This window comes from Tamandua tetradactyla, chromosome 13, assembly GCF_023851605.1.
Source record: "Tamandua tetradactyla isolate mTamTet1 chromosome 13, mTamTet1.pri, whole genome shotgun sequence".
Lineage (NCBI taxonomy): Eukaryota > Metazoa > Chordata > Mammalia > Pilosa > Myrmecophagidae > Tamandua > Tamandua tetradactyla.
In genome coordinates, this window is record NC_135339.1 from 3,189,304 (window position 1) to 3,214,196 (window position 24,893).

General features: G+C 46.2%; 2 protein-coding genes across 2 annotated transcripts in view; one reads left to right on the forward strand and one right to left on the reverse strand.

Moving 5' to 3' along the window:
• LOC143654606 (uncharacterized) overlaps positions 1 to 24,663 on the forward strand; it is a 34,301-nt gene extending 9,638 nt beyond the window's left edge. The window contains exons 3-9 of the mRNA XM_077126484.1: positions 7,763 to 8,058; positions 9,337 to 9,507; positions 10,710 to 10,760; positions 15,196 to 15,654; positions 20,148 to 20,228; positions 23,621 to 23,676; positions 24,220 to 24,663. Of these exons, the coding sequence (XP_076982599.1) occupies positions 7,763 to 8,058; positions 9,337 to 9,507; positions 10,710 to 10,760; positions 15,196 to 15,498 (821 nt within the window). The 3' untranslated portion in view covers positions 15,499 to 15,654; positions 20,148 to 20,228; positions 23,621 to 23,676; positions 24,220 to 24,663. The remainder of the gene's footprint in view (positions 1 to 7,762; positions 8,059 to 9,336; positions 9,508 to 10,709; positions 10,761 to 15,195; positions 15,655 to 20,147; positions 20,229 to 23,620; positions 23,677 to 24,219) is intronic.
• LOC143654497 (disks large homolog 5-like) lies at positions 1,594 to 4,923 on the reverse strand. Its single transcript, XM_077126474.1, has 4 exons — positions 4,743 to 4,923; positions 3,535 to 3,741; positions 3,105 to 3,232; positions 1,594 to 1,749 (listed from the first exon to the last, which is right to left on the reverse strand). The coding sequence occupies exons 1-4, from the start codon at positions 4,921 to 4,923 to the stop codon at positions 1,594 to 1,596; spliced, it is 672 nt and encodes a 223-aa protein (XP_076982589.1).
• Positions 24,664 to 24,893: the final 230 nt, after the last annotated feature.

Genomic DNA, 24,893 nt, shown 5'->3' on the forward strand with positions numbered 1-24,893 from the left:
CGCAAACACCAATCCTTCACCGTGGGTCACGTGAGGAGAACTGTACTAGATCAATGATGACACGCATCACAGTTGAAATAAATTTGCCACCCTCTCCTCATTGTGACCCCTACAGAGGACTGATTTTATGAAGAGGCTGAAAACTGGAGGTAAAATGGCAGCAGGTAAATTGTAGCTGTGGTTTTCTTTGATGTTGTTTCAGAGCCCAGAGATGGCTTTTTTTATTCCCCACAAAACCCCACAACTGAAACTGGCCACAGACATGGCAGGTGGGGGGGTAGATGGCCACAGCCCCGCACTGTGCTACTGGGACCCCCAGGATGCGGGTGGGGGTGGGGTAGGGTACCTGCTTCTGTCCGTCTAAGAAAAGACCAGATGGCGATCTGGTGCCCAACTCAGAACATTTTTCATTTTAATTTTTAAAATTTGCCTGGTGGTATGAGTAAAAAAAATGGATAAAAAATAATAGGGGGGATAAGGGGTAAAATGAATTCGGTAGACTGAAATACTAGTGGTCAACAAGAGGGAGGGGTAAGGGTTTATGGGATGCATGAGTATTTTTTCTTTTGTATTTCTTTGGAGTGATGCAAATGTTCTAAAAATGATCGTGATGATGAATATACAACTACGTGATAATTGTGAGCCACTGATTGTACACCATGTATGGACTGTGTGTGTGTGATCTGTCAAAATATATATGTTTTTAAACGTGCCGGGTGGTGCCCAGTGAGTGAAATCAGGACGTCTCACTGGTAGTGAAAAGAGCTTACGCGACCACACCTGATGAGTGCCTGGGGAGCGCCGCTACCACCACTCCCGAGAAAGATGCCCCCGGCGAAGCTCCCACTTCCTCCTTGCCATGCCTGGGTACACCTACCTGTGAAGTACCTGCTGTACTCCTGCTCAATCTTCTGAGCCATCTCAAACTGCTCTTTGGAATGCCTCTGGGTCACCTTGTCCCTCAGGTAGACAGGGTCTCGCTGCTCCCTGTCGGGACATCCAGGGACTAGGCTAAGCCTCTCACTCCTCCCAGATCCTCCTCTTCCTTTTGTCTGGGGAATTATTGTGACCTTGGTGGCAGGGCCAGGCTGCAGGGTCCCCATGCACCCCTCATGAGGCACAGCAGCAGCCTGCAGGCCCCCTCGGGGGCTCTGGGCAGAGGGCACAGTGGTGGGTGGCCCGGCGCATGCACACACCAGCTGGGCCCCGAATGCAGGTACCAGAAGCTTAGGGGCACAGAAAGGTAGAACAAAAAGGCGCCTTGGTGAGTGCGCAGTCAGCCCCACCAATGCGGAGACTGCACCTCCATGCAGAGGCTTGTCACACTCACGAGCCAGCCTGTGGCTGAGCTGGGTCTAGCCTGGGTCTCTTAGTTCTTTGTGTCCTTCTGAGCTCCAAGCTGAGCAGCAGCAGAGGAGAGGGGGACAGAGAGGTGGGAAGGAGCTGTGCAGACAAAGCTGGGCATGCCGAAGGAACTGTGGCAGCCCCCAAGCAGGGCTGTGGGGATGGATGGAGGAAGAGGTCAAAGGGCCCGTGGGGGGCAGGGTCCCTTCCTACACGTGCCTCTTGCCTCGTTTCCCCCACCCCCGCAGCTCAGGCCACCAGCCCCCATCCCAGCAGGGTCCAGGCTGAGCCCCGGGAAGTCTGCTGCGCACTCTCATAGTGGATGAAGATGACGATGGGGTAGATGTGTACGTTATGGAGCCGCTCGATGGCGTGGGGCGCGATGTCCAGGAGGCAATGCCGGTTCTATGGGAGGAAGGGTGGAGGGTGAGCACCAAGGGCAGGTGCAAGGGGGCTGGACCTCCGAGGGCAGGTGTGAGGTGGCTGGGCCTCTGAGGGTACCCCCTTCCAGCTCCTTGCAGGTCCTGCCCCTCACCTTCACTCAGTTTGACCTTACTGCAAAAACAAGCATGTAAAGTTCTGACCATGAACAAGGCAGGCAGAATCGATCTTTGATGAAGACCACACATGGTTCAGTATACGGGAACCTTACCCAGGATAATCTCTCCCCACCAGCTGCTGGCCAGGATGATGACCGAGGCTAGGACTGGACCTGGACTGAGTAGGGTCTGGACAGCCCAAGTCCAAGCTTCTTTTCCTGCCTTTGGCCAGGTATTGGGAACTTCTCACATCCCTACCCCAGCCCAGAGCCTTATTTCTGCCAGACTGAGCAATGAAGAGTTCCTGGAGGGAAGTTATGTCTTGGCACGGCTGTGACTGAAATATGTTCCTTGGGTCGCCTGAGCCTCCAGGCTGAGTGGGAGCAAAGGACCACAGCCTTCTTGCCTGGGCCACACCCGAAGCTCCACCGAGGGGTCCCAACCATTGGGGAGCCCAGGGCACCCCAAATGGAAGACTTCAATGGGACAATATGTGCTTAGAGCTGGACAAAGCCAACTCTCTCACTTAATAGGAGGAAATCAAAGGCCAGAGAGGTGGGCCAACCAGCCCAAGGTCACAGAAACCAAGGACACGTCTGAAGAAGGTCCCATGTCCTCTGCTCTGACCCTCCGGCCAGGTGTCTTTCCAACACACCTTGCCGAGCTGCCCACTCTTCTTTCATATTGCCTGGTAAATGGGCCTGAAAGTACTCAAAAGCATAGAGAGAGAGCAATGGCTCTTTCCCCCTCCCCTAGAAGGACTGGGACAAAGATGTGTACCCTTTGCCCAGACAAGGCACGCAAACATAAAATCCTGTGCACAGGGCCGGCAGATACTCACAGGGACCCTGGTTTAGAATTCCCTGCGAGAGGTTCTTCTCTAGAGTTCAAAGCTCTCATCCACCACCTCAGACAGGGAGAGGCACAAGTGTGCAGCTGACTCCTACAAACTTTCCCAGGGGGTAACGTCATGTCTATGAAAGCAGAAACACTCAAAGACAAGGACCCGCCCCAGCGACAATGGCCAGTGAGCGTGGGGAGCAGGTGAACTCTGCCTGGCAGCATGCGGATGGCTCACGGAAGGTCTGGGGGAGGGGGGGAGGGATGGGGGTGTCTAGAGACCACACAGGGCAGGGACATAAAAGCCGAGGGGCCCCTCCAGGGCCCTCCACTCCTGACACTCAAACAGAAGCCTTCCCTGCGGCCTGATGTGAGACATACCTTTTCTGTGATCTCCTTTATGGAAGCCACCGTGGTCACATCAAAATGTCCACTTCTTCGCTTGTAGTCGACAAACAGGCAGTCTTTGACGCCCCGCTCGATATCCTGCTGAGACGCCTTCATCACCTCTGCACGGCAGGGACCCAGTAGTCAGGACAGCACGCCCTGAGCGCCCTCCCAGGCACTCAGCCCTGCTGAGCCCTCGCCACCTGCCCTGGCCCCAGAGGAGCTGCGAAGAGCACTCTCCAAAGTCCTCCAGGGATACACCCACTGCCCGCTCCCAGGAGCCAGGGCCTGGGGCTGCAGGCTGACCGGACCCGGTCTTCTGCTGCCCACCCTCTAGGGAAGGCTCTGGACCACTGTGCACTGTGGCCCCGGGGCTGTCACAGGGATGGACATGGGCCCGGCAGGCACGGAGGGCACCCCTTACCAAGGGGACATCTGCAGAACTTGCCAGGCGCCTCGTTCACCAGCATCTCCTTCACCACGTCGAGCAGAGGCCCCAGCACTAGCACGGGCCTCAGAGCTGTGCTGTCCACCTTCTGGACCCGCTGATAGGCCAGGCTGCTCGCCGGCTCTGAAGGAGAAAAGGCACCGGCGTCACGAGCATTTGCTGGCTTAATACTGATACTAATTTCTTGTTGCCAGAACTCTTCTCAACTGGGAGGCCCTGGAGAACATTCTCTGTGGCCTGGCATTCCCTCCTCCCATCCCTGCAACTTCTCACCCTTCCCCCTGACCCGCCCTGCATGGTCAATTTACTCTCCGAGCCCACAGATAAAGAGGCCCAGAAAAACACTATGGAAATGGGAAACCGGTAACTCAGGGGAGGAGAACTTCCTCCACCCCAAGAGGCCCAAATGACAGCAGTCTTCCTCTCAAGGTCTCAGGCAACCCTTTCCTCTCCAGCACAGACAGGGAGGTTCTGCAAGCAGCTCAGAGAAGTCCCTGTCCATGTCACAGCAGTCAGTGGTGGTGCCAGGATGCAGGCTTGGCTGCTGCCAAAACCCCCGGGCCTCCCTCCAGAGCCCCACTGCTGCGGTCACCTCCACAAGTGCATCTCTCAGTCCAGAAAGCAGAGTGCCCACAGCCTAGAGGTCAGGGGCATTCAGGATGCAGGGAGCAGGCCAGCAGGGCTGCCTGGGGTTTCCTGCTTACCTGGGTCAGAAGCTGGAGCAGCTACGTGTCTACCAAGACACTCAGTATAAGAGCAGAGCATGTCCCCTCCACGCTCAGAGCCTCAGCCACCTTATAATATAGAACTAGAACCCATAACTCAGACAACTGCTAGGAGGGTTCAAAGGCAACACGTGGAGAGGTCAAGCACAGGGCCGGGTACCAGCAGGTATAAACACAACCAACCATGAGTTGCAGCTGCAAAATCCCCACCCCCTGCCCAGGGGGCTCCCATTTCCCCAGCTCATGCCCACCCTGTGAGCACCAGCTCCCCCCACGAGCTGGACCCTGATGGCTGTGGAGCAATGATGGTCCTGGAGCATGCAGAGGTGATAAAGACTGTGGTGTCCAGCCAGGGACCCAGGACCGCCCCATGGGGTAGAGGGGCATGCTCTCAGCATCAGCCTCCTCCCTTCATCTGTGAGGTGGACCCTGCGTGGGGGCCCTGGGAGGAGCCCTGACTGTTGCAAAAGGAAGGCAGCCCAGCCTTGATCTTCCGTGTTCCCTTCACACTGCCCATCTTGGTGGCCTTGACTTGCTCCTCTCTTACACCTCCAGATTCTCCCACATTCTCTTTCTCCAAGAGCTGAGAGTCTGACTCGAAAGGCCCAGAGAAGTCACAGCAGGAACCAGGACCCGTCATTTCAGCCCTGAACTTGTGTGTCCTTAAGCAAGTTGATTGTGCTACCTGGACCCCAGTCTCCTCATCTGTTGAAAAAGACAATGGCTTCTCCTCCAGCTTGCCTCATGTGGCTGTCCTGAAAATGACAGGTGTGGTTCAAGGAGATTTGTGAGTTTTACAATGTTGCATCCCTGAGAAGCATTGTCCCACTGGTAGGAAGCCATGTCCCCCAGGGTCTGACAAGGCAGGAAACAAATGGGACATTGGAATACAACATACTTGTAGCTTATATGGAAAGAGGGGCATATTTTAATATAGTAAATCAATAAGAAAAAGAAGAGTCCAATAAACATGGGAAATAGACATGAAAAGACAGATCAAAAACAAAGAAATTCCAATGGTCACTAAATATATTAGATAAAATAATGGCTAATGTTTACTTAGCACTTATTTTGAGCCAGGAACTCTGCTAGCCCTTTACATGCATGATGTCATTTAATCCTCAAAACAAGCTAATTAGTTGAGTATCATCATTATCCCCATTTTATAGATGAGGAAATAAGGTACAGAGAAGTTCGGCAACTTGCCCCATATCACACAGCTTGAGAGGATTCCAGAACAAGTGTTCTCACCCAGGGGAAACACAGCTCGTTCATAGTGAACGAACTGCAAATCAAAACAGCCATCAAGAAATTATTTTTTCAGTTAATTAACCAGCAAAGATATTAAAATTTGACAACACTCAAACATTGGCAAAGTTGTGAGAAAGTAAGCATTTTCATATATTGCTGGTACAATCTTTTTGGAGAGCAATTTGCCAATATCCATAGAAATGCTACAGGTACTGCCTGACCAAAAATTAATCCTACAGACATTCTCACACATGAACACGAAACTACACATCCAGAGATATTTATTTTTACCACATTTAATAACAGCAAATATGAAAAAATAGTAAAGCCTAGTGTTAGGGAAATGGTTTAATAATAACCTGTGCAATACAATACACCCAGGACAAAGAAGGAGTTAGTGTCAATATATGGCAATAGTATCTGTAAAGAAATAGATGGCCGTTAGCATCCATCACCTCCCTATTATTCTTAGGGGATGCATTAGAGAGCATACAGAAAAGCTTCCCCAACCTAAGAAAACCATAAGTAAGGAACTAACTGCTTCTAGTGCATCAATTACTTTTTGATGCAGGCACTATCTCTGCAGATGAGAATCTGGAAGCACTTTCCCTTGCTTTGCAAGGAATGTGGGGGCCACAGGCCACTTGACTGGGAGGTCACATCAGGATGTTCTCCTAATAGGGATCCCCTTATTTCCTTTCTGCATAATGAAAAAGCCTTTGGATTCATTAGAATTGGATTTTTTTCCCTTTATCTTTAAATTCTTGGTCCCTTCCAGTCCTTCCCATGCTTGAATGGACTCGGAATTCTGCCAGCTACCTCCCCGAGATGGATTTGGGAAGCTTCCCTTGACCCATTACTTATTAGATGACAGCTGTAAGAGATCTGCTGCTCCCATGTCTGCTTCTCCCAGGTAGCACATTGAGATTCAGACACAACCAAGTCTTACCCTAAAAAAAAATGTTCTGCAAAGTTTCTCGATGTGCATTTATTACAATTTTTTATTGTTGCTTCCCATGAAACGTAGCTCAAAGGATATTAAGCAATGATGAGAAAGATAGAAAGAAACTGAAAGAAAGAAAGAGACAGACTGACGGGATCAGGGGTCTGAAGCTTAACTTTAGCAAACAACAGACAACTTTATTCTGAACTAGCTCCTGCTTATTTCCTACAGGGTAACAAAAGGCATGCCTGCTTCTCCTGAGGAAACAAAGTACTTAACTTCTTCATACTTACTGTAACCATTTGGGGGTAAAGAACATTCTGTTCCTCCCAGACTGTTCCAAACAAAGCAAGTAACTATCTCCTCAGGTTCTTGCCCACCCTGGACGCAAGCTGCTCCCAACAAATTCTGCAGGTCTTGTTTTAACCCTTTGGCTCCTACAATTTATAGCTGTACTTAACAAACTTTCAATTTGATGGTATTTGCACCATTGCTGTGTAAAGGAAACTCACTTGGGGAGGGCGCATACCAGTAAATAACCTTCACCCCATTTCTATGTCCCTTAAGCATTATGTGACCATCTACTCCTGAACTAGTTCAAAGGCTGACATGCTTGGAAGTCTCTGATGTTTAAGTGCCACCAAGTGGCTAGGAATTCTTATTTCTAATTATTAAATAAATAATGATAACTGCTGAATAATATCTAAGTGATCTCATTTGTATAAAAAATTCTTAGAGGTCTGAAATTGTAATTAAGGAGGAAATTTGGAGGAGTCACAGAAACTACTAGCAATGAAATTAGAATGGGGGTGAGCGAGCAAAACCTTCACTTTATACTTTACAGTATTTGAAATTCTTATCATGAACAGGTACAGTGTTTAAAAACAAAGACACAAAGCCAAGGTCTGTGTTGTTTGAAATTCTTATCATAAATATGTATTTCTTTCCTTTTTTTAAAAGGCAAACAGAAAGTTAAGACCTCAAGACCCCCAGACTGGAGTTTTCATTCCAGCTCCTTCATTTTCTGACTGTAAAATAAGGGTCGGGAGCCTGTTTCAGGGCCACAGGGTGCAGCAGGTGTCAGCTCTGTTAGGGGTCCTGGGGAGAAGCAGTACCGAGAGGCTTCCTGGAGGAGGCTACATGAGAGGGGGGCGATGTGGGCAGGAGAGGCCTGAGAACAGGCCAAGTGAGGCTCAGCCAACAGGGGTGGTCAAAGAGCAGGGTGCCCGGCCCCATGCCTGCAGTCATCCGAGCTGCCAGACCTCCCAGCCTCTCTCTGTTGCAGGAAATGCATGTGCTGGGGGGACCATCAAACGTGAGCTGTACAGGCACCTGGAGGAAAAGAGTGAGACCGAGTTCTCCGAGGGCTGCCTAGGGCAGCTGTGGTTCTCGGTGGAGTACCAGCAGGAGGCCGAGCGGCTGCTGGTGGGGCTGATCAAGGCTAGCCGGCTACCAGCCCCCTCGGAGACCTGCAGCCCCCTGGTGAAGGTGCACCTGCTGCCCGACGAGCGCCGCTTCCTCCAGTCCAAGACCAAACGCAAAACCTCCAGTCCGCAGTTTGACGAGCACTTTACCTTCCAGGTAGTGCCACTAAGGGACAGGATGGGTCTGGGGCACTCTGGACCCCGGAAGGAAGGAGCAAACCTGGTATAGGAGGGTCCTGCAGTTCCTGCACCTCGGGGGTGCCTGCCCTGCTCTGCTCTACCCAGCCTGCCAGGCTGGACCTACAGGTGCGGGCAGGGAAAGGACTTGGAGTGGGGGGGTGCTCCCCAGAGGTGAGACACTGAAGGCCAAGGTCTGGCCCCCAGTGCTGGGGGAAGTGCTCTGAAGCCCAGGCATCATCTGGGGTTTCTACCTGGTTATCCAAGGAAGGTGGAAGGTAGGATCTTTCGGGCTTGGGAGCAGCCCGGGTCCCTTGGAACAGAAACTCCCCCATGCTGTCTGAGAGTCCCCCAGGAGTGCCCTTTGGCCCCATGGCAGGGCCCAGCCTGGGCCTGGGAGCGCCAGCAGGTGACAGGGGCCCCAGGGGAAGCAGGCTCTCCAGACCTGCCGAGAAGCCTTGAGCAAACATTTTCAAGAGTTGGGCAGCAGGCTGGCGGTGAGGAAAAGGAGAGGCTTCCAGGGAAGGGGGTTAGATTCCTCCACAGCTGAGAGCTGGGAAGAGGGGTGCCTGAGCCAGCCTGCTGAGGCCCAAGGCTGGGAAAATCCAGTTGTATCTGCTCTTCCTTCCCCCTCGTCCATCTAGAATCCAAGGCACATGGGCTTGCTTTGCTGCTCTATTTTCTTTGTGCATTTGTATTTTCTTGTCTTGACTCATCACTTCCCCACACCCTACCCCTGCCTCAACTTGACCTTGGCCCCTCAGTACCTTAAGGAGGAAGGGGAAGAAAAAAAACAGTATTAAGCCAGCAAATGCTATAGGTCGGAAACTGTCTTGGGGTTTTATAACCCAGAGAGTAAGAACTCTCATTCCCGTTTTCTATGCAAGAGGCTGAGTCTCGGGGCGAGTAGACTTGTCTTGCCCAGCTCAGATAGCAGAGGCAGGCAGGGTGCTCAAGAGCGCAGCCAGCAGGGTGCTTCTTGCATTTTCATCTGCTGGCAAATCACTGGGGGGGGGGGGGGGTCCAGTTCACAGGTGGAACCCTGGGTCTGGGGTGGATCCACGGGAGGGGCTCTGCCACAAGGCTTGGACAGACATGCCCGCTCCCCTGGGGCATTTCCCACTTCCCCACCTGGATCTTGGGGGGGCTGCGGGTCCCCAGTGGATGCATGGAGCACACCTGTGTCCACAAGAACCTGTCACACCATCCCTCCTTGCACCTCGTGCCTGCCCCGCACCCGGGTCCTTGTCTCCCCCAGGTGTCCAGCAAGAGCATCACCCACAGGGTGCTGAAGTTCTCTGTGTACCACGTGGACAGACAGAAGAAGCACCGTCTCCTGGGCCAGGTGCTGTTCCCCCTGAAAAGCGAGACCCTGGCGGGAGATGGTGGGCGTGTCATCTGGAGAGACCTGGAGGCTGAGAGCCTGGAGGTAAAGGGCAGGGGCGCTAGATAGGGGCCACCCAGGTGTCAGCACCACCTGGGCCTGCAACAGGTGTGGCGAGGACCGTCCATCCCCCCGAAGTCAGCTCTCAGCCCACCGCCCAACCCCTACAGGCGAGGCAGCCCGGGGGCAGGGAGGGACCGCCCAGTTTGGTCAGATTACCCGGAGCAACCTGGAAATAACCACATTTAGATTCCCATCCAGGTCAGACAGCTGTGAAAGGTGATACCCCAAATGGCCCAGCCATGGGACATATTTACTCACCCTTCCCCCCCACCCCCCATCCAGGAAGGACCCAGGTGGCTGTCATTGGGTTTTGGAATCCCACACACCTGGGTTTGTGTCCATGACTCTCCCAACCTCAGTTTCCCCACCTAAGAAATGGCGTGTAAGGCTTCAGTGAGAGGAGGTGGCGCAGAGGGGGAGGCAGGCACTGTGGGTTTGGGGGCTGCTCCAGTCTGGGAGACTCTAGGGAGCAGAGCGGTCAGCCCCCACCCCAGGAACCAAGGGCATTCTCATCCCGGCCTCTTCCAACCTCCCACGGAGTTGGGTGACCTGCAGTTCAGCCTCAGCTACAACAACTACCTGAGCCGCCTGAGGTGGTCGTGTAAGAATTTGAGAATTTTGCCACGCAAAGGAGGACTCCAAGAGACGTTCTCTCATGCAACATGCAAGGGGTTTATTTTCCACACATGTGTGGGGCTCACTGAACACGCAGGAACAGAGAGCCCCGAACCTGAGTTTGCAAAAGCTTTTTAAAGGGTAAGATGAGGGGGGTGGGGGTTGAGCATGGGTCACAGGTGCTGTTTTGCAAAAAGCAGATAAGAGCAGTTTTACAACAAGCACTTTTAACAGTTTCACAGCGAGCATTTCTTGATGAGTCATGGGAGTGGCTATTGCAGATAGCCGCAGTTTTACAACAAGTGATTTAGGCGCAAGGAGTCATGGGGGGGAAGGGCAAGAAACAGATAACCGCCCTAGGAAAGTCTCTCGGATTGTTTACTTTTAACCTGATGGGGCCCATAATTCTTTTCTTTATAATTCTTAACTCACACCAAATGCATAGCCATGAATATAAAATGACACAAATGCTTTTGCTGGATATTTCAGAAGCTAAAATATATGTAAATAGCGAAATTAAGCAGGAAAAATTAGCTACCTGTTAAGCTTTATAAAATTCCCTTTTACAGTCGTGCTGCGTGCCAGGCGTCTCAGGCTCCAGGAGGACAGAAGCATTGCCAGTGAGTTACCCCCACCTCTTAAGGCAAGACCCCCACCCTGCCTGAGGGCTTGGGGCCAGGGAATGGAGTTTGACCTTCACCCTTGGACACCCAGTTTCTACTTACTTGCATACCCAAGTGATGGTGCACTCACTACCTTTCAAAACACGGGTAGGGTCTTTCGAGCCCCGCCTCTGCAGACAGTTCTGGTGGGAGAATCTTCTCCCTTATGTTGAACCCAAGGCCACATCCCCTTGGCCTCCACCCCTAAGACCATGTCCTGCTCCTCCCTTTTCCCCCTGGCAGTATCCTGGCTCCTTGAACCTTTCCTGACAAGCACTCACATCTGCCCATCTCCAGGCTAAGTGGTCCTGGATCTGCACCTCCCTGTGTGGGTGGGAGGTTGGTGACCCACCTGTTTAGTGACGCACACCAGGTCAGCTCCATCCCTTCTCCACCCTCCCAGGCACAGGCTTTGCAAGAGAGGAGGCCCTGGCTTACCCCACACAGCCCCTCTGTTATATGCGTTCCCCGAGGAGGGGTTTTCTGGCCACCTTTTGGGCTGAGCATTGAGGTAGGGAAGACATTGTCTGTATTTTAGAACCACACATACTCTTTGAGACCAATGGAAGAAAGGTTTATTTGATCTGGAACTGAAATTTTCTGTAGTTCATAATTTAATTCAACCCGTCTGTTTAGCTCATTTGAACAAGTGAAACACAGGGAGCACAGAATGAGAAAGAGGTCCTTTAATCCTGTATAGATTATTGTAATGCCTGGAAACACCCTAGAATATATTAACCAGATAATCAAAAAATATTGGCAAATTCCCTGAGGGTGGGGAGAAAGACTATGGAACTATTAAACCTGATACTGTGTCAAACTTTAGGGATACCCAAATCAATAGGTCATGCCCTTGATCATGAAGCTTACTCTTGTGAAGCTTATGTAGGCAGCATAGAAGCTTAGACTACCTATAGGCATGCCTAAGAGTTACTTCTGGAGGACCTCTGTTGCTGCTCAGATGTGGCCTCAGTCTCTGTAAGCCCAACTCTGCAAGTAAAATCATTTTCCTCCCCACTACATGTGACCAGACATCCAGGGGTGAAAGTCTCCCTGGCAACGTGGGAGAGGACTCCCAGGGATGAATCCAGACTTGGCACTGTGGGATCAACAATTGCATCCTGACCAAATGAGGGAAAAGAAGTGTAATTGATAAAGTGGCAGAGAGAGTTAAAATAAAGTCGAGAGGCTACTCTGGAGGTTGCTCTTCAGGTTAACCTTGCTACCTATCATAACCTGCCAACCCCCAACTGGGACCATTCCAGCCAATCCTAAGTAACATCCAGGGCAATTTATAAGATTCCACGGGGTTCCAGGCACTAGAGTAACTTGCCAGAAACCTAAAACCTCCAGATGGGTTCCTGGTCCAGATAAGTCCTGAAACCTAGCCCAGCCTCTCCAGAACATCAGATAGTTACATCTCCCTATCCTGTATTAGTGACAGACCCTTCCAATATAAAAAATTTAGAATTGCCATAGTCCAAACAAACCCAAAGAGAAGTATGGAAAGATCAAAGGTGATGGTAGAATTATATATAGAAGATAGGGTTTCACAAATGAATATGAATGCTGAATCATTAGGTTGATATCTCTTTTAGTCTCTAGTGTTTTAGAGCAGCTAGAAGTAAAAACCTAAAATTGTGAAATTGTAACCCATGTCAAAGTCTGAAATATATTCTATGAGTAATTGTGGTGCTGTGCTTAGAAATTTATAGCGTTTTTGTATGTATGTTATTGTTCACAAGGAAAGAAGGGGAAAAAAAAAAGTCAAGTGTGATGATGAAAAAGTATTTAAGCCCTATAACCTCCTATATTCTGGAGCAGCTAGAAGGAAAAATCTGAGAGGATCATATGGTAGCTCATGACAAACTCTGAAATCTATCCTGTAACACTCTTTGAAGAGTGCTTTGAAAACTATTGCTTTTTTATTTCTTTGCTTTGTATGTATGTTATACTATACAATAAAAAAAGTTTTAAAAAGTTATCTCTTCCAACTTATAAAGATGATATATATTTTAAAATTTATTTAGGTCATCTTTAATTTATTTCAGCAGTGTTTTATAGTTTTCAGTATACAATTCTTTTGTGCTCTTAGTTAAATTTATTCCTAGATACTTTATTCTTTTAGATGCTATTGTAAATGGAATTGTTTACTTAATTTCCCCTTTGGATTGTAATTGCTAATGTGCAGAAACACAATTGAGTTCTTTTTATGCATTGATATTGTACTGTACTACTTTGCTGGATTTGTTTATTAGTTCTAGTAGTTTTCTTGTGGATTTCTTTGGATCATGTTGCCTGTGATTAGAAGTAGTTTTGTTTCCTCCTTTCCAATTTGGATGTATTTTATTTTGTTTCCTTGCCCAGTTGCCCTGGCGAGAACTTCTAGTACAATATTGAAAATAGCAGTAGTGAAAGCAGGCATCCTTGTCTCATTCCTGATCTTCGGGGAAATCTTTAAGTTTTTCACTGTTTCCTTCTGTAAACTGTGGGCTTTTCATAAATGGACTTTATCATGTTGAGAACATCCTCTTCTGCTACTACTTTTATGATTTTTTTTATCAGAAAAGGGTGCTAGATTTGTCTAATTCTTTTTCTGCATTCATTCAGATTATGTGTTTTTTTCCTTCATTCTATATACATAATGTATTATATTAATTTTTGCGTATCATCCTTGCATTCTTGGGATGAATCCCAACTGTTCGTATCATATAATATTTTTTTAACATGCCATTGGGTTTGGTTTTCTATTATTTCGTTAGGGATTCTCTTGGTCTGTAATTTTCTCTTCTTTTGATAACTTTACCAGGATTTCGTATCATAGTGATGCTGGCCTCATAGAATGAATTAGGAAATGTTCCCTTCTCTGGAGTTCTTTGGTAGAGTTTAAAAATGATTGGTATTAATTCTTTAAATGTTTTGTGGAATTTACAAGTGAACTCACGTAATCCTAGGCTTTTCTTTGATGCATTATTTTTATTATTGATTCATTCTCTATAGTTTTGTTTGTGGATGTTTTCTGTCTTTCCTTGAGTCAGTTTGCATAATTAATGTATTTCTTGCAGCTCTTTGATTTCTTGTATATGATCTAGTTTGTTGGCATGCAATTGTACATAACTTTCTCTTATTATCCTTTTTATTGTTTTAAGGTCAGTGGTGGTTTCCTCATTTTCCTTTCTGGTTTTAGTTATTTGCTTCTTTTCTCTGTATTGATCTAACTAAAGGTTTGTCAGTTTCATTGAATTTTTAAGAGAACCAACTTTTTTATTCTCTCTATTGTTTTTCTGTTTTCTCATTTATCTGTGCCCTAATCTTAATTATTTTCTTTCAACTAGTAATTTTGGGTTTACTTTGTTCTTTTTGTAGTTCCTCAAGAAGTAAAATTGGGTAATTAATTTAATACCTTCCGTCTTTTTGTTACCATAGACATTCATAGCTATAAATTTTCCCGAGCACTTCCTTCATTGTATACCACGCATTTTCATATGTTGTATCATTGTGTTCATTTGTCTCTAAGCATTTTCTAATTCCCCTTCTTTAACCTCTTGGTTGTTTAAGACGTACTCTTTAATTTACACAAATTTATAAATTTTCCCATTTTTCTTCTGTGATTGATTTCTACCTTCATTCCGTTTTGGTCAGAAAAGTTACTTTTTAATGCTTTCAATATTTTCAAATGTATTGGATTTCTGTTGTGCCCTAACATATGGTATAGCCTAAGGAATGATCCTGTACACTTGAGAAGAGTATGTATTCTGATGTTGTTGGGTGAAGTGTTACATATGTGTTGGTTAGAGCTAGTTGGCATATAATGTTCTTCGGGTCTATTCAGTATTGAATATAGTATTGAAATCTCCAGCTGTTACTGCAGAATTGTCTATATCTCTCTTCCTTTCAATTCTGCAGGGTTTGCTTTTGTATATGTTCTAGTGTTCTGCTGTTACGTGCAAATAGGGTATAATTATTAAATTATCTTATTGAATTGATTCTTTTATCAATACATTATATCCTTTTTTGTCTCTTGTAACAGTTTTTGTCTATTTTGTCTGATATTAACATAGCTAGTCCAGCTCTCTTTTTGTTATTTGCATGAAATATTTTTTCCATCCTTTCATTTTCAACTTATTTGAACCTATGTATCTGAAATGGGTCTCTTGTAAATATCATATTCTTGGGTCATGTTTCTTTATCCATTCTGGCAATATGCACATTAGCCATTTACATTTAAGGAAATTACTGATAAGGCAAGATTTACTTTTTTTCTATTCTAACTGTATTTCTAAGCCTTATACATTTTTTTGTGTCTGCTTTCCTCCAGTATTTCCTTCCCTTTTGTTTAGATGACATTGTATTATTGGCCATTTTGAATCACTTATGGTTTCTTTCTGAGCAGATTTTTTTAAGCCCAGGGCGGAGGAACTGCCCGCTGGCGGGGGCCCAAGCCACGCGCCGCCACGTGCCCGGCACAGACCCCGCCCCTCCCGCGCCCCGCCACGCCCTTCAGCCGCTTGGCACGCGGGCCCCTGGCCCCTCCAGCTGCGCCCCCAGGCGACCTCCGCATCCCGGCATAGCCCCGCCCCCTGCTGCCGGCCCCGCCTCCGCAATCCGGGCCTTGGGGCCGGATCCACCCTGCGGGCCTCTCCGTAGGCGCGGGAGGCGGAGTCTGCGCGATGACGTAGGCGGGCGTGCGCCGTGACGGCCCGCGTCCCTGTTACTCAGCGGAGCGGCGGAGACCGGACGACGCGGCCCGGGGTGCGGAGCCGCGAGCAGTGCTGGGTAACGGCCGTGGTGGCGTCTGGACGGCGACGGTGCCCGCCGGCTGACTTCCTCCCCTTCGTTCTCTCCGCTGCCGGTGAGTGCCGCGCGCGCCGCAGGGCCCGGGCGGCCGCTTCGTGTTTATGTTATTGTGCCGCCGCCGTCGCCTCAGCTGCGACCCCCTCCCGGGAGTGGGGGCGGGAGCGCGCGGGGTGGGGGTGGGCCGGCGCGGGAACGGTGGCCGCCCGGGAAGCGGGGGCCGCGCGCGGAGTGGGGGCGGGCCGGCGCTGGAACAGTGGCCGCCCGGGAAGCGGGGGCCGCCGCGGGGTGGGGGCCACCTGGAGCCGTTCCCGGTGGGTCCAGCTGAACTGCGCCGTCCTGTTTCTTGTTTCACTTTATTGCCTGAACCCTTTATCTTATGAAATGTGTTTCAGATCAACACTTTGACGTAGGGGTGCACTTAGTGCAGTGTGTCTTGCCCACACTGTACTGGTAATTGCTGCCATCTTCCAAGAAGCATGTTTGTTACTTGTGTGTCACTGATGAATTAGAAGTTGAAGTGAAACCTGTATCTTCTTTAACCCTGGAAATAGTTCTGGGCCTTGAGGAGCGTTCGTTTATGCCAGGGCTCCGCTCCTTAGAGCTTCTCTCTTGCCTCCATTCACAAAAAAAATTCTTCATTGGTCAGTGTCAGGCAGAAAATGCCTGTGTTGGGAGAGGTAATTTAATTAACTTAGTTCTCAGTGTTTCACAGCTGAGCTCTCCCTAGTGTGGCCGGGTAGGAACATTTCACATAAGAGTTCCTGAATCTCATCCGTTGGAAACATGTTTTCCATTTTACATGCACAGCTTCTGACTCTTATGTTTCCAGGGCATTTGTAATAAAATAGACTTTTTGTTTATACATTTTTGTCAAAGGAGGTCCAATTTTAATTAGCATCTGTGTCCAGGATATTAAGATTGCAGTCTGGAAGCTTTTGCCTTCTGACCTATGAATATGAGTTTAGTCACACCTAAATGCATTGCATTGTAGGAGCTGGGAAAGGAGAAGTAATTTTTTTCCCCATGCGTGAAAGCAAAGATAATTAAAATAATTTAGTAACTACTTGCGGGGGCTGTAAAGGAAAAATGAGAAACTGCTTTTTATATGTAGGAGAAATCTTAACTCTTCATTGGTGTGCTATTTTATCACCCCCTATTGCTTTATCTTGAGAAGAGACCGGGCGTTATTGAGCTGTTCAGACCCCCATTTGTTCCAGGGTTTTTGTTGTTCTGTTTTTGTAAGTTTATTTGCGACTATCTGTAACACTTAGTAAAGTCGTGATAACAGCTCAGATTTAGGCATGGACTGTGTACCAGTACCTGTGCCAGATGCGTGCCATGACCGGCTTGGGACACCGGCACTTCCCGGAGCCGTGCATCTGGGCTTGCTTAGTTAGGAGGTGCTGGAGGCTGCTCCAGATCCCTGGCAGAGCTGTTCTCTTCACTAACCGTGATGCTACTATGTTGCAATGTGTTTTTTTGTTTTGTTTTGTTTTTAATTTATTTTATTTATTAAACATATCAACATACAAGCACAAACATTCTTACCATATGATCATTCCATTCTACATATATAATCAGTAATTCACAATATCATCATGTAGTTGTATATCCATTATCATGATATTTCTTAGAATATTTGCATCAATTCAGAAAAAGAAAAAACAGAAAAAAATTCAGACATACCATACCCCTTATCCCTCCCTTTCATTGATCACTAGCATTTCAATCTGCTAAATTTAATATTTGTTCCCCCTATTTTTTATTTTTAATCCATATGTTTTACTCATCTGTCCAAAAGGTACATAAAAGAAGCATCAGACACAAGGTTTTCACAATCACGCAGTCACACTGTGAAAGCTGTATCAGTATACAATCATATTCAAGAAACATGGCTACTGAAACACAGCTCTACATTTCGGGCAGTTCCCTCCAGTTTCTCTGTTACACCTTAACTATAAAGGTGATATGTATTTAATGTATAAGAATAACCTCCAGGATAACCTCTCAACTCTGGAATATCTCAGCCATTGACACTTTATTTTGTCTCATTTCTCTCTTCTCTTTTGGTCAAGAAGGTTTTCTCAATCCTTTGGTGCTTAGTCCTAGCTCATTCTAGGATTTCTGTCCCAAGTTGCCAGGAAGGTCCACACCCCTGGGAGTCATGTCCCATGTAGAGAGGAAGAAGGCAGTGAGTTTGCTTGTCGTGTTGGCTGAGAGAGAGAGGTCACATCTGAGCAATAAAAAAGGTTCTCTTTGGAATGACTCTTAGGCCTAATTTTTAGTAGGCTTAGCCTGTCCTTTGCGAGGTTAAGTTTCATATGAACAAACCCAAGATTGGGGGCTCAGCCTATTGCTTTGGTTGTCCCCACTGCTTGTGAGAATATCAAGAATTCTCCACTTGGGAAAGTTGATTTTCCCCCTTTCTCACCATCCCCCCAAGGGGACTTTGCAAATACTTTTTTATTCACTGTTCAAATCACTCTAGACAAAGCTAATAAATCTCATGCCCTACTCAAGGTTCTATGTACTTATGATGTTCAATTAAGCAGTCCACATAAGTTATATTAGGAAATACATTGCAGTGTTTTTATTAATTTTAAAAGCAAGTCTTGGTGTTTAAAATGGAATTGTTCCTTTTAAAGAAACAAATGTTTGGTCTTAAAATTTTACTTTGACTCCCCCCAACCCCGCACCACGTACTATTTATTGGACCTTGTACTGGACCTTGTACTTTTTCTCTTTAATCCAACCCTTTTCAGGCCTTTCATGATGTGTATGGCATACTTATGGTAAATTGCATATATTCTGAGTTTTGTTTTGGGGGGGGGGTGCTTTTGTGTTTTTTTTTTGCATGGGCAGGCACCGGGAATCAAACCCTGGTCTCCAGCATGGCGGGCAAGAACTCTGCCTGCTGAGCCTCCATGGCCTGCATATTTTGAGATTTTTAGTGATCATTGGTTTTCAGAGTCAGAAATTGTTCACATATCCATTCAGCATGGCTTTGACTTTGAGTGCCCCGCCCACCCCGTGCCATTTTCTCTTTTAGGCCCCAGGGATTAAAGCCACGAATAACAATGATGCCAGCGTGGCAGGTGGGGGAGCCCCCAGCAGTGTGCAGCCGAACATCCGTCTCACGCAGCCCTTCTTCCCTGGACTAGAGTCTCAGTGGACTGTAGAGGGGGAAAGGTGACGCCCCTTTGTGAGACTTAGATTGGGTGATTGGCCAGGGACCCCAAGACACTACCTTTTTCCCTCTCCCAAACACCTAACCACTTCTGGGTTCAGAGGTGGCAAGATTCAAGAGTTCCCTGGCTCTCCTGGCTTGTCCTTCCTTGGCCACATTCCATCCTTGCAGAAAGGGTGAGGGAAATTGTTTGTCCCCAGGAAGGGGAAATGACTTTCTCAGCTTTCTCATCTCCTGGTTGAAAGAGGCTGGAGCGGGCGACGGGAGGAACACGGAGACCTCTTTGGAGGTCTACCCAGTACAAGCCAGGTCTCTGCTCAGACATCCTAATACTCAGGTTGGATCACCCGAACGTGCTGACTCTGCATTTTCCCACACTTGTACCTGAACTCCCTGCTGCCACGACACCCACACCAGAAGGAAAAAGGGAAATGCAAAAGCCTTCGCTGGGTTAGTTGCCTTCCCACATTCGTCCAAAGGTCATTTTTACCTGTGAGACCCCAGCGACTGTTGTTCCCGTGGGTTGTACGTTCCTTCGGGGCGGGGACTTTCTCCTCTTTAAAGCCCTGGGAACCCCGTCTGATGCCTTCATCAACTCACATCAGGAGGCACAACCAGGTGTCAGCACCACGTTCTTCCTGCTAGTTGTCAGAACACTTAAAGCCAAACTCGGGATTGTCCGTAGCTCTTCCTGGATATCTAATCCAGCAGCTTTTTCCTTTTGACTTTTTGTGGTGTTCTGTCACATGAGCTACTTCGAGTATTCTTGGGAGTAGTCAGAGTGTTAGATGTGGACATTTTCAATTTGTAGTTGTATATACAAGAGCATTCTTGGGGGATGCGGGGGGGGGCACAAAATGGTGGGGATAGAGCAGGGGACAGTTTATCAAAACCAAGCAGAATCCTGGTTGGTGATGCCAGCTGTCAGTCCTCTGGAGTTGGCTTGTTCTGTGGTAACGGGTTCATTGAAAAGATTGGGCTGACCCAGTGCTTCGGTTCTCAGTGGAGGGTAGCTGAGGTTGACCCATCTCTTAGGAATCTTCAACCTCCTGGCCTGTATGCTTTGTGCCTGCATGGTTTTTTGGACATAGATGATTGTTATTTATAATCAGCTTAAGTGAAAATGGAGTTTTAACATTTTTTCCCAGAGGCAGAAATGTAACAAGAATGGGGAAACCGATTTTCTTACTTATATCATTACAAGTACCCGAGTCGTCGGGAAGTTATTTCATTGTCTTCATGCCTTCTGCATAAGTCATGCCTTTTTTTGAAAAGCTTGCTGAAAGGATTTTCTAAATACATTTACTTACCCTTCTTTTTCCCCCATGGTTTATCTTGTTTTTCTTTTTAAAATCCTCCAGGTATCCGTTACAGCACAGATGTGAGTGTGGATGAAGTGAAAGCCTTGGCTTCCCTGATGACATATAAGTGTGCAGTGGTTGGTAAGTGATCTCTTTGTTGTTATCCAAAAATAACTCTGGGGATATATGTTTAACAAGTTTATTTTTAAGGTGCTGTAGACATACACCTTATCAGAACTGGCTTTTTTTTTTATTTTTTTAAATTTTTTTTATTAATCCAAAAAAAAAGAAATTAACACAACATTTAGAAATCATTCCATTCTACATATGCACTCAGTAATTCTTAGTATCATCACATAGATGTATGATCATCATTTCTTAGTACATTTGCATCGATTTAGGAAAAGAACTAGCAAAACAGCTGAAAAAGATATAGAATGTTAATATAGAGAAGAGAATTAAAATAATAATACTAATAAAAAATATATATATAAAAAAAGGAAAAAGAAAAAAACAAAAACAAAAGATACAAACGAACAAACAAACAAAAAACCATATTTCAGGTGCAGCTTCATTCAGTGTTCCAACATAGTTACATTACACTTAGGTATTATTGTGCTGTCCAGTTTTGAGTTTTTGTATCTAGTCCTGTTGCACAGTCTGTATCCCTTCAGCTCTAATTACCCATTATCTTACCCTGTTTCTAACTCCTGCTGGTCTCTGTTACCAATGATATATTCCAAGCTGATTCTTGAATGTCCGTTCACATCAGTGGGACCATACAGTATTTGTCCTTTAGTTTTTGGCTAGACTCACTCAGCATAATGTTCTCTAGGTCCATCTATGTTATTACATGCTTCATAAGTTTAGTCTGTCTTAAAGCTGCATAATATTCCATCGTAGGTATACGCCACAGTCTGTTTAGCCACTCGTCTGTTGATGGACATTTTGGCTGTTTCCATCTCTTTGCAATTGTAGATAATGCTGCTATAAACACTGGTGTGCAAATGTCCGTCTCTGTCTTTGCCCTTAAGTCCTTTGAGTAGATACCTAGCAGTGGTATTGCTGGGTCGTAATCCATTCTGCCGTTCTATGTCTTTTGATTGGGAAATTCAGTCCATTAACTTTTTTTTTTTTTTTTTTTTTTTAAAGAAAGACAGAGAAGGAAGGAAGGATAGAAGGAAGGAAAGGAGGAAGAAAGGGAAACATCTTTAAACATTTTCTTGTTTTATTATATTTTGTTTGTTTGTTTTTTTACATGGGCTGGGGCCGGGAATCGAACCGGGGTCCTCCGGCATGGCAGGCAAGCACTCTTGCCCGCTGAGCCATCGCGGCCCGCCCTCAGTCCATTAACTTTTAGTGTTATTACTGTTTGGATAATATTTTCCTCTACCATTTTGGCTTTTGTATTATATATATATCATATCTGATTTTCCTTCTTTCTACACTTTACTCCATACCTCTCTCTTCTGTCTTTTCGTATCTGACTCTAGTGCTCCTTTTAGTATTTCTTGCAGAGCTGGTCTCTTGGTCACAAATTCTCTCAGTGACTTTTTGTCTATAAATGTTTTAATTTCTCCATTTTTGAAGGACAATTTTGCTGGATATAGAAGTCTTGGTTGGCAGTTTTTCTCTTTTAGTAATTTAAATATATCATCCCACTGTCTTCTAGCTTCCATGGTTTCTGCTGAGAAATCTACACATAGTCTTATTGTGTTTCCCTTGTATGTGACAGATTGTTTTTCTCTTGCTGCTTTCAAGATCCTCTCTTTCTCTTTGACCTCTGACATTCTAACTAGTAAATGTCTTGGAGAACGCCTATTTGGGTCTATTCTCTTTGGGGTACGCTGCACTTCTTGGATCTGTAAATTTAGGTCTTTCATAAGAGTTGGGAAATTTCCAGTGATAATTTCTTCCATTAGTTTTTCTCCTCCTTTTCCCTTCTCTTCTCCTTCTGGGACACCCACAACACGTATATTTGTGCGCTTCATATTGTCATTCAGTTCCCTGATCCCCTGCTCAAGTTTTTCCATTCTTTTCCCTATAGTTTCTGTTTCTTTTTGGAATTCAGATGTTCCATCCTCCAGTTCACTAATTGTAGCTTCTGTCTCTTTAGATCTACCATTGTAGGTATCCATTGTTTTTTCCATTTTTTCTTCTTTGTCCTTCACTCCCATAAGTTCTGTGATTTGTTTTTTCAGATTTTCTATTTCTTCTTTTTGTTCAGCCCATGTCTTCTTCATGTCCTCCCTCAATTTATTGATTTGGTTTTTGAAGAGTTTTTCCATTTCTGTTCGTATATTCAGCGTTAGTTGTCTCAGCTCCTGTATCTCATTTGAACTATTGGTTTGTTCCTTTGACTGGGCCATATCTTCAGTTTTCCGAGCGTCATCCATTATTTTCTGCTGGTGTCTGGGCATTTGATCAGATTTCCCTGGGTGTGGGACCCGGCTGGTTGAAAGGTTTTTCTGTGGAATCTCTGGGCTCTGTTTTTCTTTTCCTGCCCAGTAGATGGCGCTCGTGGTGCTTGTCTGTCTGCGGGGCCCACCAGTAAAAGATGCTGTGGCTTCTTTAACTTGCCAATCCGAATCTCGCAGCTGGCCAGGGAAACCGCACGTGGAGGGTGGGGTCGCTGGCCGCCGCAGCTTGGGGGAGTGCCGGTCCAAATTGCCCAGCTGGCCCGAGACGCCAAGCGTGGCGGGAGGGCCCCGCTATCCAAAGTTCCCAGTCAGACTGGGGAGCCACGTGCTTCCCAGTCGCCAGCCACCCCGGCCGGGAAAACGCGCGCCCCTCGGGTATCTCACTGCAGCGGATTCTCCCTGCCCGTTCAGCCGTTCCAGAATGGGGTACGCTGTCTTTTTGGTCTCTGTCGTGGCTCCGGGAGCTGTTTCGTATTGTTTCTGTTTCTTTAGTTGCTTTTCTGGAGGAGGAACTAAGACCCGCGTGTCTTACTAAGCCGCCATCTTCTCCGGAACTCAGAACTGGCTTTTTAAGTTACACATTTTATGGCTTTCATTTCCTTTCGTTTAGTCATAATTAAGATTTTATCTTTTTCAAATGTGAATTTTTTTATAGGCGCTAATTGCATTTTTTTTTTTAGCACAGATCTTTGTTTAAATCTATTGCCATACTTTTTATAAATATGACTAGATCAACTCTGGAATCTGTCCTGTAACTACCTGTTGAAGAGTGCTTTGAAAACTATTGCTTTTTTATTTCTTTGCTTTGTGTATATGTTATACCATACAATAAAAAAGTTAAAAAAAAAAAAAGCCTAAATCACAGGGGAAGGAAAGTGAATATCTTTCAGAAGTAATAAAGATCACTGATTGTTTCCTGTCAAGCCTTATAATTTCTGTTCACTAGAATTGTTTTTAAAGTTCAGTATTTTAGAAGATATCAAGGTGGGTTTATTTCTTGAGTGTTGTGAAATTAAAGTTTAAAGCATGCCCCAGTTTTGTAGAATTGCTCAGTGCTTTCCTTTCCTTTTTCTAACTCTTACGTGAAATAACAGCTGAGGTCTTCTGTTTCAGATGTGCCATTTGGGGGTGCTAAAGCTGGTGTTAAGATCAATCCCAAGAACTATACCGTAAGTAAGAAGTTAATGTTTGTGTTCACAGTGCAGTTTACAAAGGACTTGAAATTACTGTCCTCCGGTAATTTCCAAATCAGTGAGATTTACTACAGTGCCTGTTGCTTTGTAAAAGGAATAGAAAAACAAGTAAATAGTTATCTCATCAAGTGTTTTGCCCTATAAAAAGTCATTTTCTTAAGATCAATAAATATCATTTTTCGTTTTCTTGGGTAAAAGGTAAAATTTCTTCATTTTGTTAGGCATTTATATTCATGTTTGATAATTAATAAATTCACCATTTAAGTGAAAATATAGCATAGGAGTGAGTCACGGGGCCTGTGTTAATAGAAAGAGAACAGGAATTAGAATTTGAGCCCTACTGTCTGATGTTTGTATAACAATTTCTGATTCCTTGTTGTCTCACCTTTAAAATAGAAATAATGCCTACTTTATGAGTTGTTGAGAATTACGTGAAATAGAGGAAGAGAGATAAAAACGTACAGCTACTTGTTTCCTCCTCAAGTGTTTCTTTCCATCGAAACATTTTTCTCTTTACAGGATAATGAATTGGAAAAAATCACAAGGCGGTTCACCATGGAGTTGGCAAAGAAGGGCTTTATCGGTATGTCTTGCCATGTGGGTTGCACATCGAATGGGAGCATCCGAAGAATAATTATCATGGTTTAAACTCCTCCTGCTTTTATCCTCACTTGCATAGATAGAGTTGCCGTTTTACTTTGAGAAGCAAGATGGATTGTGTGATGGATGCGGTGAGCATACCTGCAGCTGTTTAGGACGCATCTCTAAGAGAACTATGGTTCGGGTTTTCAGGCCTGCGTTTTGGGCACCAGGGAGCACCCGCCTGCCCGCCCGCACCTTTTCCTTGTGCACACGTGGTTAGCACTGCAGGACTGTGTGGTCTGTCTTGACACAGCCACAGAGGCCAAGGCCAGGCTTTTGGGAACTAAGTAATAGCTGAATAAAAACATCTGTTTCTTACAATATCGGTTCTGTGCTTAAAGCTTTGAGATCTGGTGCCTTTTGGAGTTGGAGTTTTTAGCACGCCCAGCTAAAACTGTGAGTGGCAGGAAGTGACAGTGACTGCAGTGCTGGTGGACCTGTCACCCTCACTATCTGTGCAGGTTCCTGAGCTTTGGGAGGTTTTGCCAAACAGACTACAGCTGTGAGGATACGAATTACTTGTTTGCTGGTTTTTGCATCTTACTACCCGT